General features: G+C 41.8%; 1 protein-coding gene across 1 annotated transcript in view; it reads left to right on the top strand.

Annotated features, from left to right (window-relative positions):
* LOC147894334 (Clathrin adaptor complexes medium subunit family protein) overlaps positions 1-14,830 on the top strand; it is a 51,610-nt gene extending 36,780 nt beyond the window's left edge. Inside the window, exons 4-14 of the mRNA XM_087384497.1 lie at positions 7,090-7,293; positions 7,415-7,531; positions 7,631-7,759; positions 8,096-8,222; positions 9,804-9,907; positions 10,247-10,351; positions 10,448-10,542; positions 11,457-11,544; positions 11,785-11,845; positions 11,974-12,047; positions 14,492-14,830. Coding sequence (XP_087240623.1) covers positions 7,090-7,293; positions 7,415-7,531; positions 7,631-7,759; positions 8,096-8,222; positions 9,804-9,907; positions 10,247-10,351; positions 10,448-10,542; positions 11,457-11,544; positions 11,785-11,845; positions 11,974-12,047; positions 14,492-14,590 — 1,203 coding nt within the window. The 3' untranslated portion in view covers positions 14,591-14,830. The remainder of the gene's footprint in view (positions 1-7,089; positions 7,294-7,414; positions 7,532-7,630; positions 7,760-8,095; positions 8,223-9,803; positions 9,908-10,246; positions 10,352-10,447; positions 10,543-11,456; positions 11,545-11,784; positions 11,846-11,973; positions 12,048-14,491) is intronic.
* The last annotated feature ends 280 nt before the right edge of the window (positions 14,831-15,110 follow it).

The raw sequence follows: 15,110 nt of genomic DNA, 5'->3' as shown, positions 1-15,110 counted from the left end.
CCACATCTGGGCCTGCACATCCTTCCATATCTGCGCCTCTGCCAGGTCCTCTTCCCAGCCACGTGTCCTGCGCCGTACTCCTGTACATCCTGCTGTCCTGACCCGCCTGTACGTCGCCATCATCAGGGTCTGTTGCAGGCCCTTCACCTGCCCACTACCCTCACCATGCTGACGCCATCTGCAGGTCCCAATCCTGTGAGGTGCTGCCCATGTGGCAGCCCCCTCTCTTTCTTCTCTCTTGGGCACATCCTGCCCTAGGTATCCCTCCCCCACGCACTCCTCATTTGGGGGCTTACAGATGGGGAGGTGACCTTTCCAACACATAGTGATGTTTGTGGACCCATGAGGGTTGCAGCTCTTGGGGGATTCTACTATTTGTTACTTTTATTGATGATTTCACCAGGTACACTTGGATTTTCGCATTGAAATCCAAGTCTGATGTTTGTTCATGCTTCAAGCACTTTATTGCCTTGGCTGAGAATGAGAGTGGGCTGCACATTGCTCACATTAATACAGAGAGGGGGGGTGAATACATGTTGAAGGAGTTTGCTGTTTTCTTGGTTTCCCGTGGCATTAATCATCGATGCACGGTGCCTTATACTCCTCAACAGAATCCCGTGGTTGAGCGGAAGAATAGATCCACAATGGAAATGGTCAGATGCATGTTGAAAGGTAAAAATTTGCCTAAGAAGTTGTGGTTGGATGCGGTCATGTGTGCAAATTACATCTTGAATAGATGTCCTGCAAAGGCGTTGCAGACTATCACACCTTATGAGGCTTGGACAGGTCGTAAGCCTCGCATTTCCCACATGAGGACTTTTGGTGCTTAGCTTATGCTCATGTGTCTTCATAGCGCCGCACTAAGTTGGATGATAAAGCTGTTAAATGCATTTTTCTTGGGTTTAGTTTAGAGAGCAGGGGCTATAAGCTATATCAGCCCCGCACGGGCAAGTGTTTTGTCAGTTGGGATGTTGTGTTTGTTGAATCTTCCACTATGCCTTTGCTGGACTGTCAAAAACAGCCTGTTGTTGATACCCCAGACATATTTGACAGCTTGATGCCTTTGTTTCCATCCGATGCTCGGGATGATGTTCCATGTGAGGCTGTCCCTCCTCCATCTGTTGGTCATTTACAGCCACATGTGCACGCAGAAATTCAGCCTGCTATGCCTATCATTGATAAGGATAATTTGCACCGGGCTCTTGACCAGGAAAGAGCAGAAATTCAGGAGCCTAAAGAGGTACCCCGTTGGCTCCTTGACACATTAAAAGACAGCAAACAAGACACTCCTCTGCCAGCCCGTACGAGAGCAGCTATCCAGAAAGAGCATGCTAGTTTTGTTGCTTATTCTTTGGTTGCTACAGCATGCAATGAAGAGCCATTATGTCATCAAGATGCCTTTCAAAATGATTGTTGGATGAAGGCCATGCAAGCTGAATTGGATTCTATCCATCCGAATGCAACTTGGGAGTTGTGTGATTTGCCTTATGGCAAGAATGCCATTGGAACTAAGTGGGTTTACAGGATCAAACGGAAAGCTGATGGTTCAGTGGACCGTTACAAAGCGTGTCTTGTTGCTAAGGGCTATGCTCAGGAGCATGGCATTGACTTCGAGGAGACTTTTGCTTCCACTTCCAGGATCACTACCATTCGCATTGTTATTGCCTTTGCTGCCCACTTTCATTGGCAGATACATCAGCTTGATATTAAGACAGCTTTCCTTCATGGGCATTTGCAGGAAGAGGTCTATGTTTCCCAACCTCTTGGCTTTGAGGTTGACGGTTTTGAAAGCAAGGTATGCCGCTTGAAAAAGGCCCTCTATGGATTGAAGCAGGCACCTCGGGCTTGGTATTCGAGAATTCATTCTCTTTGCTCACACTTGGCTTTCAGAACAGCCCTACAGAGGCTACCCTTTAATCCACAAGCGTGGGACAGATTTGCTGATTTTAGTCCTTTATGTGGATGACATGCTTGTAACTGGGATACATGCTTAGCAAATTACAGATTTTAAAGTTGATTTGCAGCAGACATTTGCTATGTCTGATCTTGGTCTTCTACACTACTATCTGGGCATTCAATTTGCTAGCAGTGAGGGGGGTATTTTGATGTCACAATCCAAGTACATTGGACAGCTTTTGCAGCGTTTCAGTTTGAGGATTGCAAGCCAGTATCCACACCATTAGAGACTGGTTTTCACTTCTCTTTTGAGGATTGCAGCGGTACATGTGATGTCACTCTCTATCAGCAGGCAGTTGGTTGTTTGATTTACCTATGCCATACGAGACCTGATCTACAGTATGCTATCTCACAGTTAGTAGATATATGCACAGCCCATCTATGCACCATTGGCATGTCGTGAAGCGTGTTTCAGATATCTTAAAGGCACTCATAATTTAGGCCTTCTTTATGGGGCTGATACTTCACTTGTCATGCATGGGTTCACCGATCCTACGGGACGAACATCTGCAACCATGACTCTAGATATTTAGGTATCCTGAGCCATGTCCAGGATACTTCAGCCCATACCATGGAGGGGGTTTGTAGGCTATCTCATGGGCTATCCATAGATGCCACTTATACCTTGGTATGAGCCTTGTAGGCCTAGTTATAGTCAGTTAGGACTATTGGTACAGTTAGTTTATGTACCATCTAGGTCAGTTAGGACACTTAGTGCAGTTAGGGCAGTTAACCCTAGAGTTTTGTTATGTTGGCTCTCCCTTGAGCCTCCACACTTCGGTTTTGCAGCAATCTATTACAACATCTCTTTTTTCTTCATTGTGCTTCCATTGCTTCCAACACCCAACAATCCTGACTTGGCCAGTACTCTATTGCCAAGTATACCAAGCTAGCTCACTCCTAGTGATCTAGATCACATCTTCTACCTTAGGTCATAGCCCTAGGTTAATCCTAACCTTGGGATAGCCCTTATGCTGACCCCTTGATCTAGTCCTAGACCCTTGTCAGCCTGGCCTAGGGTTTAGTGGATCTCGTATCTAGTTACCTCTAGTCGTGGATGTAACACTGCAGCAGTACGACGGGGTTGGGGGCAGAGCTAGGAGCTTGGATCAAGGACACATGGATCATAGAACATGCCACAGAAGTACGGACATGTATGGAGCAAAACTGTAGGCTGTACGGATCTTTTGGAGTGGCTCTAGGACCTGAAAATGGATAGAACGGAGGCTAGATGGAGGCGAGACATGCGCAGCAAGTAGACACCTGCTTCGAAGCAGTTTGGGGGGCCAATAGAGCCCTAGATGGGGTTGGTAGAAGGGCAGGCCTACTTGGGCCGGTGGTAGCTTGCCATTTGGCTAGGTAGGGCTTGCAAAGGTCCTCAAAATGAGGGCCCAACAGGGCAGCTGGAGTGAGCACAGAAATCGGGTTGGGAGGTCGATTGGGTCTGCCCATTTCCCCCTACCAGTCGGTTTTTTCGGAGGAGGCCTATATAAAGAGGCCAGATCTAGAGGTGCCTAGCAGATAGTAGGAGAGCTTTTGGTAAGATGAGAGGACCACGATTTGGTGGGACTGTGCATCTCTTTTGTATTGTGTCCGGTTTTGGACGGAAATATACCATTGTGGATTTTATATCTTTCTTGGAGGCTTGAACACACTTATGGTTGTGAGTACACACAAGTAAAGAAGTTTTGATTCCAGAGTTAAACATGTCTATGTGCATTCCTGGGGATGCTCTATCAATCTTCCGCTGTAGCATACCCTCTGTAGGACCATTTCTAACATTGTCTTCCAATAATTCGCTTTCAAGGATACCATAGTTTTATTGCTCTGAATTTCGTGGCTTGCTATCAATCAAACAACATCAGAATTTCTGCAAAGGCTGATGAAAATATTCCAAACATAACAATCTTAAAGAGTATTTTCCAGATATGGACCAGAGATGGCTACAAGCAGGTCCAAAATGCGCTCCAAGCCTTCTAAATGCTTGAAGATGAAGATAAATCTTTCTGGAGATACACTTCTAGAGAACACTAGTTACTGCGTTTGAATCCTGGACTTGATAAGAGACATTTCCATAAATTGGATAGATCGTAGGACATCGACCACCTTAAGGTTTTGGTGTTTGGATGCTAGACCAATTTATGGAAAGCTCTAGTTAAGCGCACTCAGGCATGGACAAACTCGCCAAACCTGGCCAGCACCATGCCACAGCAGGGGCTACCCAGGGGCAACTGCTTTACCCTCACAGGAGCGGGCACACCCACAACACATGCCCTCACTCATCTTACCCTAGGCTCACACTGGGCGGGCACACCCACAAACAAGGCCCTCTCTCTCTAGGTGACATTAGTAGCTTTCGGTGAGTAGATAGGGCAGTAGAAGACCCTCGCTTGGGTCTACATCCAGGAGATGGAGGGATAGAGGGGCTGCTTACTAAGCTTAGAAGTGCTTCCCTCCTAGGCTGACCACCCAAGTAGTAAGGAGGGATCATTGGACGGAGAATCTACATAAGCTGAGGAGGATCACACGGGCTCAAGGATTTAGAGGTGCCAAGCAGATAGTAGGAGAGCTTTTGGTAAGATCAGAGGACCATGGCTTGGTGGGACTGTGCATCTTTTTTGTATTGTGTCTGATTTTGGACGGAAATATAGCATTTTGGATTCTATATCTTTCTTGGAGCAGTGCCTATTTACTGGCACTTATGGTTGTGAAGTACACACAAGTAAAGAATTTTTGATTCCATAGTCAAACACTTCTGAGTGCATTCCCGGGGACGCTCGACCAGTCTTCCGTTGCGGGATCATTTCTAATGTGGTAGAAGAGCGCTGACGGAAGTTGACGGGAAGTGGAGCTTGAAGGTAAGGACCTTGCTCAAGGAAGACCTCGATTCATTGCTGGGGAATCTGCTTCCACATTTGAAGGATTGTTCGCGTGGAGAGAGGCTCAGCTTCCAGGCAGGATTGCACCCTTGGAGGGAGGCTCAGTTCATGCAGGTGTACACCACTCTAACTTTATCCTTTTTCAGCTCATTATCATGGCCAACAGATATTAGATCCCTAATTTGGTGAGAGGGGTAACCTCGATGGGACCACTGAATGCTTGGAGCCACTTAGTGTTGAGGGATTTGTGGGAGATTGCGACGGGGAGAGAGCTGATACCTCAAGCCACTGTGACTACTCTAGCCATATTAACGACAGCAACAGTGCTGACCGCGGCAGACCCTATATTAGTGAGGGCATGACTGATTCTGTTGTAGAGGCCTTGGCTATCAACCAATGGGTGCATGCAAAATACACCATAGGATTTAGCAATTGAAGTTCCTACATTGAACTTCCCTAGCTCTGGAAAGTGGTCAGCTTCACCAATGGTAGCTGAAAATGAACCTTATGCCAACTATTCTCATCAAGGGCCCAGTGGCAATGGTTCTGAATTACCCGCCACCTAGGAATTCTGATGCACTCACAATAGCATCTACAACATCCCATACTACTGCAGACCACGCATCTGGATGTTAGTATTTAGGCTATCTTTAGTGTAGACCTTAGTAGTATCCAAACAGTCGAGTTAAGGTCTATGAAGATCTCATTCAAGATCTCTAGAAAATCATCTTCCAGATTTCCTCTTCTCTCCCTCCCTGCTTGTAAAGGGATCCCAGACCTGTCTTTCAAGACCATGGCCACGAGGGGGAGGTGTGGGTGGAAATCCAGCCAAGTATCAACTAGGCTTCCGACATCCCAAAACCATGTCCATAAGGGTAACTTTGTCCAGAGTTTCCCACAAACTACCAGAAGGAATCTTCATTCCAAGGATTGCATCTCTTGATTTTCTTCTCGTGTGAATAAGAAGTTTTGGTATCCACATATTTGGATTCCTTGTTTCAAAGTCACCGGCGGGTATTCCCAATTCTCTCCTTGAGAAACCCCAAAATTCCTCTGTGTTCACAGGAACATAGAGTCTTATATTATCTTGTGTTCCACTCTTAGTGCTCGATCCAAGCACATAGTAATCACAATGATTACCTTTATTACCTTTGTTTTTACCCAAGTTAATCCTCACATCAGGGTATAAAAGCAAATAAGGGTTTTCTTGACACATCCGTGACATTCTTTGAAAATAAAGTTTTCCAATTATTAGGTGTACCATAGAACAGTAGGCTAGTCCAGCATAAACTGTTCAAGCCCAAAGGATTTGTCCTTAGTCCATCCCAAGTATCCTTAGTCCATCCCAAATAAGACTGCGCATCCCATACTATGCAGTCCCAGCCAATCTGGCTGTCGTTAGGGAGACACAGGTTTGGGTTTTATGGACTAAAGAATAATTCAAATAGTGAGAAACAAGACCTTCTAAGAACATTAAATAGGAACACATCATGTGCAACATACCATAAAAGAGAAGAATAGTAAAGATACATTACATGGTGTTTGGATGGCTTGACCAAGTTGTGAAAAAATCTCGTTAAGCACACTTGGGCTTGAACAAACTTTGATGAGAGGTAGATGTTGAGACTGCAACAAATCTCTTGTTTACTTGCTTGAAACTTTACAACTTTAGCAGGTTGTTTTTTATAATAAATGTCTGATATCATTCCAAAAATAGAAAAATACACATGTTTTACTCAAAAAATGGCTGCTTATATGAAGATTATTGGCTTTTCTTGCTGTGAATTGGCTGGAGCTGATGCAAACTTGCTGGAAATTGCTTGAAAGGTGATAATTTTTTAGGAAGGAATGCTTTCTAAGCTGATGTCCCCGCTAAATTGTAGCAAGAGCAAAGAGAAGAGAGAACTGCTGAGAGCCTGGAATTAGGGAGAACAAACTCAAAGATAGAGGTAAAGACGGGAGAAGAAAGAAGAGATGGAATTCGATATAGAAGATGAGATCCACCAACCACTTGCAATCATCCATCTAGATCTTGAAATTGATTTTGGGGGGATTTAATGAGATCTGAAGAATTGACAACCAAGCAAGCGTGTGCATTCTTTTAGAAGGCCTTTCCCAGGAGTTTTAAGGTTGATGTACTGTATTATAGAGGTTACAGCGTTGCACAATTTCTAGTTGTAGTGCTTTATGATGATCATATGTACCTACATGTAGTCTGACACTGGTAAATGAATTTGCTCTTGTGTTGTGGCAGAATGTGGATGGAGTAAACTATCTACATGTGAAGGTTGCAGGGCTACTGTTTGTGGCAACATCAAGAGTGAATGTATCACCAGCTCTTGTCCTTGAGTTGCTGCAACGGATCGTTCGTGTAACAAAGGATTATCTGGGGATTCTTAATGAAGAATCATTACGAAAAAATTTCGTGCTGGTTTACGAATTGCTTGATGAAATGATAGTGAGTAAAAGCTTTCGAGGTTAATATGGAGCTTGTTAAATCATAGGGTAATTGTGTTGTAGCTTGTAAGCTGGGCTTGGTAGTATGTCTCAATTGACAGAATGTTGATACTACCTTGAAGGACTTCGGATATCCACAAACAACATCCACAGAAGTCTTGAAATCTTATGTTTTCAATGAACCTGTTGCTGTTGATGCTGCAAGAATGCCAAATCTTGGTCCTGCTGCAATATTCATGGTGAACATGACCTCATTGCTTCACTTCATTTCTGGTTTCTGTCAATTACGTCACCTGTTTACCTGAGTTTGTCTACATATAAGTCTTTCTATTTTCCAGCAAGCATCAAAGCGGATGCCTGGTACTGCTGTAACCAAATCAGTTGTAGCAAATGAGCTTGGTGGGAAAAAGCGTGAAGAAATATTCGTTGACATAATTGAAAAAATAAGCGTGACCTTCAGCTCCAGTGTATGCAGACTCAACTCAAGTCAGAACTTTTTTTGTCACTCAATGCTATCCTTTATTTTCTTCAAAACCAGCTGTTTACTATAAACCCCATCACAGAATGAAATTGCAATTCCTCTGAATTATGTTCTGGAAGGACAAGAGTTTACTATTCTGGATTTGCTTTAAGTGATGTTTTCTGGAAAATCAATTCTGGATATAAGGTAGGAGGTTTTACATCAAAATATGTGTTCACTTTACGAGGGCTTCTTGGGTTCAAGAAGAAGTCTTGTTGTGGTTTAGATGGGCAAGTTGAAGCAAAACAGGATTGATATCTGCCATTTTTTAATTGTTGAGCAGGGGTACATCCTAACATCAGAGGTTGATGGGACTATTCAAATGAAGAGCTACCTAACTGGTAACCCAGAAATCAGACTGGCACTGAATGAGGATCTTAGCATTGGCTCTGGAGGGGGTTCTAGCTATGGTAAGCATATTAAAATATACGCTTCTTGTCCCATGTACTTCCACTTGTCCGTCTCCTCCCGTTTCCTTAGGCAAAAGGTGTGATGAATTGACATTCTTTATGATCAAGGCTAGCCTTGGCATCGCCAGCAGATTATGGGGATGGAACTTGCTACAATCAATACTGTTCAACAGTCTTTTTTATTGTAAGGATGGCCAAACTGGATCAGATTTGCTCTTGCATAGGATATTTCTGGGAAGTCATTTATAAATATCAACCTGTTCGATGCTTTTCATCACCTTCCATAGAACCCTTTAGTCCTGCAATCCTATGGGATATCAAAGGTTGTGGTGGAGATTCAAAATCGCCTAGCTGGCTGCCAATCAAATCCCCACCCACAATCAGTCCTACACAAGAGCAGCTCAAGAGCTTGACTTGATTTCATGTGCTATCTTCTCCTCCTCCTCTATGCTACCCAAGAATGTTCAACATTGTCTTATGCTCCTGGATAAATGAGCTATCCTGGTGGCAATTCTCTCATTGTGTTACCTCGATAGCATATCTCAGACTCATCTATGTATAATTGATAGATAGTGCCCAACAGAAAAAGATGGTCCAGGCTCCTGATCCACTACCTGCATGGCATTCTTTGCATAGTGCGCTGCGTATTCAGATTTGTCAATGGCAAGGGTTGTTGCTCTGCACCGTTACATGAGTGCCTAAATTGTCTTAAAGATAAGACACGTAAGACATGTCATTGTGGTTATAATAATAAATATTAATTAATATATGTATAACCAAAAAAAAAAAGGGAGTGTCTAAAGGTGTTTTAAGGTAAGACACATGTCTTATCATAAGACATGAGTGTCTTAACAACCATGTCAAGAGCAAAGCCCTTGGTGAGGAAAGAGGGGAATCCTGGTACATTTTGCAATGCAAAAGCACAAGTGCTCGATATAATTCAGGCTTCACATTTGTGTTTTCGCTTTTTGGATTTTTTTGAATGGGCTTGTGAAAAGTGTGAGGCATTGCTCCTCGGATATCTCTAGTAGTTTGCAGGGACTTTCAACTACTATGGGAAAGCTGTCTCTTTTCTTCTGTCCAGGGACTGTGGGAACCTATGGAAATGTACTCCTTTGTTTGGTTTCATATGGCAGCTAGCAATTCAGCCACATGTGCCCTTATGAACACATAATCTTAGGCTGGAAATTTATGATATTTTACAAAGTTACTTAACATACATGCAGCATTCCTGCATTCCATCCCTGCTTCCATTCCTTCCATCACGTCTTTGACTGTGCTTATGATGATACTTCTCACTGTCAGTACTTCTCTAGTGGATCTTGTTGCTTGATTTGAGATGCTGTGAGTCTCCAGCCAGGCCTGAGAGGGTGGGCATTTGCCTTATAACAGCATGAAACCTGATCTTTCTTCTTGTTTGTTAAAGAAATCCTTCTTTACCTGTTTGCATTGTGTTTTGGTTTCGGTTATGGTTTAAAATATGTATTTCGGGTTATTAACAGAAGTTACTGCAAACCTTCTTGATTATGCTTGGCTGGTTAAGTCTTTGGCCAACTTATTCTGATATCTTTTCCATTACAGAGTATGGGAGTTCAGGAGGAATGGGCTTGGTATTATTAGATGATTGTAATTTTCATGAATCTGTGCGCTTGGATGACTTCGACTTGGACCGAACACTTACTTTGGTAAGCTTTGATATCAGTTAGGACTCTCAAGTATCCTACAACTGCATGTTTTGAATAATAGCAGGGAAATTAGCCAGGGGATGTGTCAGTTGCTTCTTATTCAAAAGTCTGTGATGTTAAAAAGTGAAGTCTCTTTACTTCCTTTCTGTGTTGTGCCTTTGTTTGTTTAGATTTCTAGCAGCTCGTTGGGCTCTCAAATGAAATGTAATTCAGCCTGACTCTCCATGATTTGTTAGGATGCCCACATCCAACAAGAGTTTCCCTTTTTGCGTGCTTCTTGCATCTGAAAAAGGTTATCAAGTTTGTTGGTTGTGTTTTGTGGTTTTAAACCCACTTCAGGTGCCTCCAGATGGTGAATTTTCTGTAATGAATTATAGAATGACTCAAGAATTCAAAGCTCCATTCAGGGTTTTTCCAATCATAGAAGAAGCAGGACCATTCAAGGTTTGAGATTAAAAACTCTATTTGTGGTTTCCCCTCCTCCTTTGCATTAAGTCTGATTGTTGCTTTTGGTTCTAATTTCATCTGAATTCTACTCAGGCGGAATTGGTGATCAAGGTTCGTGCTGAGTTTGTAAACACGGTTACAGCCAATTCTATAGTCCTTAGAGTTCCTCTGCCAAAATCTACAACAAGGTGATGCATATTATGTGGATTTGTTAATTTGAAATTGTGGTGAAAGGTGGATTGAAATTTCAGATTTAAAGATGTTATAATATTGCTAATTTTGTTGGGATTTTGAAAGAGAGACTTAGGTGAGATGGCATTATTCTTGCAATTTACTTTGAATTTGACAATCTCTCTCTCTCTCTCTGAAAAATGTACATTTGTGCATCCTCAGCTGCATGTAACTAATTGGGCCTGTGCGTATATGCTAACAAACCAAATGAAAATCTGCTCCTTTAGGTTCAGTGACTCTCAAAATGCAGTAATAGCATTTTGCTTAAATGCCAGATTTACAAATTAAGGCTCAATGCAAATGTGGTAGCCTAAAATTACACCATCATCCATTGAAATTCGAAATGATAGTAATTTGTCAAAAGATCTATTACCGCAGGTGCCAATGTTGAGACCATTTGGGCTGCTCTTTTGATATTTCCAATTGATCCAAAACGTGTGGAACAACTATGGCTTCCTAGAAACCTTGAAGCTAGCAGCCTCTCAGAGGGGTGTCAACAACATGAGCAGTTTGTATGCTGTATATGTAAAAGAGAGAGGAAGGTAGACCATACATACATGAGGAGTGTCAATAACATGAGCAGTCTGCATGCTTAATATGTAGAGAGAGGAAGGTAGACCATACATAAAATAAGGGTCAAAGATGGACAGCCTGTCCCTTAGGGGACCTTATTCAAGTGCCCCACTTGAATAAGATGTATTTGAAGTTAAGATATCCAAACTTAGGCTGGTTTGTTTGTGATGGTTTCAGCACCCTGCACATGATGAGATGGCCATTTCTTTTTTTATGAAATTGATTTTTAAGAAAAAAAGTCTATGCATCCCTACATATAAAGTGATGGTTTGCTGTAAATTATATGACCTATTTGCAGGGTGAGCTTTGAGTTGGAGCTAGGAGCAGCAGGGCAGTCAACAGATTTCAAAGAGGGAAACAAAACAATTGAATGGAGTTTGAGAAAGGTTGGCATAAGGCTCTCGTCATGTACTGAATATGGTTCTTGCAGGTGTAGAAGGAATCATTTGGGGATATTAAGATGTGCCTTTGTCCTTTCCAGTATAATTGTGACTTCTCGACTGTAAACTTAGTAGTGAGCTGGCACTTAGTAAAGCCAGTGTTAACTGGGGAGTTTGTTTGAATTCTAGTTGGTCGAGTTCAATGTTGCAGGTGGATATTATCCATTTTTTCTTTTTTATTTGCAGATTTCCGGTGGTTCTGAGCACATATTACGTGCAAAGCTCACTCTCTCACAAGAAAGAAATGGTAAATTCTTGAAGTTGCTTCGTTGCTTTTAATGCATTCATAGTGCTCCCCTTTTTTGCTTAGTTTCAATGAAATCTCCAATTAGAAGTTTTAGAGTAGAAGATAATCCACTTGTTTGTATTCAACAGGAAATATAAAAAAGGAGACGGGTCCGATCAGCATGAATTTTACCATCCCTATGTTCAATGCGTCAAGGCTCCAGGTCAGCTTTTAAAGGATATCTTCTGCTTAAATATTTTGAAATCTCTTCAAAGTGGGTGGAGTATCGTTTGTATCTTTGTGAGGGTGCAGGTTAAAGGCATTCTTAAAAAGTAATGCTAAGGCACTATTAAAAGAAAAGCAACAGTACATAAAGCAAGATAATGGCTAGCCTATGTTGCACGAAACGTGGTAGTTTTGAAACGTTTCTGAAACGCCACTTGAGTTAATAGGAATAGGCTGAATAAAGTATATTTATGCTCGCATATAGAAACTAGCAATCAAACAAAACATGCACCATATAAGCTAGACATGTGCGCAAGGCGAGCAATTGGATTCTTGGAGGGCATGGAGCAGATGATCCTTGAAGATGAGATTCGTATAGTGCATTGACGAATTAGTTGTGACCCATGTAGATCGTCTACTCCGAGTCTTGTGTTACTTCTAAAGCCTTCGCTATGCACCCATCATGATAATGCAAGAGCCTGCCATCATCTCTTGTCAATACCTGCCTTGTTGACTTTTTTTTGACGCACTTGTAGATTAGGCGTTTCCAAAACGTTTCCAAGTTTCGGGAACGCCACAATTTTGGAAATGTTAGGGAATGGTATTTCCCAACTTTTTTGGAGGTTTCCTGCAACTAATTGGCTAATTTTGATTTGATAGATTTACTAAAAAAGGTATAACATATGGCTACTAAAAATAGGATGGGGTGGCACATGAGCAAACCCCCCAAAACATGAGTACACAACTGACCAAGCCAAGTGGCAAGGCGTAATTTACAAAAAACCAAGCAACAAAACAATAGAGCATGATGATTGAACTTCTGAATGTGACAAAAAATAGGACATATCAATTGGTCATGGTTATAGACCACAGCAAAGGGGGGAAGTCATGAGAGGGTTTGATAGTTCTTGCATTAGTGGGTTTAGATGGTAGGAGTGGCAGGTGTAGCCACAGTTTCTGGCCTTGCTTCATCTCCATTGACATAATCCCAGAGATGTCTGTAAACCAAGATGTTGCAAACCATCAAACTCCACAAGGAGTTGTTGGTGCCATCCAACTTATCCTCTTGTGTGAGGACTCCAAACACCTCATTGGGGTTGTTCTGAGTCATTTCTGCCAGAAAACTAAAAAATGCAGCAAACTAGACATGAGTCTCTAAAGGGATTTTGTCAAGCCTATATGAGAATAGCCTCACCATTATATGTCCTCTTCAGCTTCTACAAGCTTCCAATGCAAGACACAATTTCCAAGATCGAGGTTTGTGGCCTAGTTTCTAGAGCATTGGGGCAAGGGATAGTGACATGGCTCATCAACTTTAAAGATTGACATTTTGGAACTTTGAGCAACACAAGGGAAAGTCACCTATCATTCCCCTCTTGAGCTAATGTCTCTTCATTTAAATAAAAAAGAAACTTTTCTTTTACTTTGAAAAAGAAGGGAAATCTCCCTATTTTTGTTATGGAGAGCATAGATGCACTAAGGAAAGAAGAGGATAGCAAGTGAGAAATAAAGGGAAAGAAAAAGCAGGTGAGGAGGCTCCTTTGATGACTGTGTTACCAGTCGAGGAAGAAGGTGATGAAATTATGGATTTCACACTCAAACTTGAGGGTTGAATTGGTGAAGTAGAAAGTCAGCTAGAGACCATTTTAGCTATGCTTGAAAATTTAACAAATAGCACAAAAAGGCTAACTAATTCTCAGCTAATCACTCCAAGTGTAGCTACACCACCTCTCTACCACATGTAGAGGGTACCTCTCATTCAAGAGAAACCTCTAGTGTCATGAAAGACTTAAAGTCAGTAGTTTTTAATGGGGAAGAGTAGCAAAGAAATAAAGATGCCATTAGGCATTTATTGAAAACGGTAAGACTTAACGATGATTTAAAAATACCCCCCAAGTCCTTGAGGCCTAGTCTTGGAGACTAGTTTGTCTCTTGGGAAGAAGGCTCATAAAGTAATTCCTAAAATCAGCTGTTCCTTGATGCCAAGAAGAGTGAGGTTTCCAAGGAAGAAATGTATTAGCTGTGTCATGTTTTATTTGCTAAGGGGGTCATGGTGGATCCCAAGAAGACTTATATTATTAAAGAGTGTCCTACTCCCATGAGTCAAGATCTTTCTTGGGAATGTGTAGCTACAATAGGAGTCTTATTCGGCTTTTCCCTTCGTACTTTTTGATTTGGATAAGAAGAGCTTTGTTGTAGTTTGCATCAATTCTAGTGTGAGTCTATTGGAGTGGTTCTTATGAAGGGTCATCCTATAGCCTTTGAAAGATGTAAGCTTCAAGGTGCTGAACTAAAGTACAATATTGGCAATTGTGCATGCTCTCAAGCTAGCTCCTACAATGCCCCTCACCCTTGCCCTAAGCCCCCTTGCCCTCACCGTTCAGAGAGAGAGAGAGAGAGAGAGAGAGAGAGAGATTTTGACTAAACCTTTGTCTGTGCCAGGTGCGTTATTTGCAAATTGTTAAGAGATCAAAGTCGTATAATCCCTACCGTTGGGTTCGATATGTCACCCATGCAAATTCATATGTCATCCGTATTTAATGTTTATGTTTGAAGCTGTCATGGGGTGTCCATTGTACATTTCTATACCCACTTAGGTTTATGGAAATTTTCTCTTACACAAGGGCATTCTCATAAAATAAATAAAATTGCAATTATTAGTCTAGAGAGGTAACATTTTGCATAGTTCCAAACATTTTGCTATGATGTTTTGAGGTTTTATTAGCATCAATAGGGAGGGTTGAATGTCCCATGGATATTGGTAGTTAGTTCTCACTTTATTACTTTTTCTTCCATACTTTGCTTTGTTAAAAAAGGTTAATTTTATGTTTACAACTTCCTTGATGTACATACTACAGTTGCAAAAGTGAACGTGATCCCAAAAGCAAGTATTGGCAAGGACTCGTTAAAATTGGTAATTAGCACTTTTATTAAACTTTAAAGTTACTCCTTGAAATGTACATGTTCTTGTTTCTTTCAATATAAGACCTTTGATAGACTTCTAAAATGAATTCCGTCACCTTGTTTGATAAAGAAGATTCATTCATATGTAATTGTGAAG

Source organism: Dipteris shenzhenensis, chromosome 14, assembly GCF_047967505.1.
Source record: "Dipteris shenzhenensis isolate YYH24624 ecotype China chromosome 14, Dip_SZ_1.0, whole genome shotgun sequence".
Taxonomy (NCBI): domain Eukaryota; kingdom Viridiplantae; phylum Streptophyta; class Polypodiopsida; order Gleicheniales; family Dipteridaceae; genus Dipteris; species Dipteris shenzhenensis.
The sequence above is the reverse complement of the archived record's forward strand: the minus strand, read 5'-3'. Positions and strand labels throughout refer to the sequence as shown.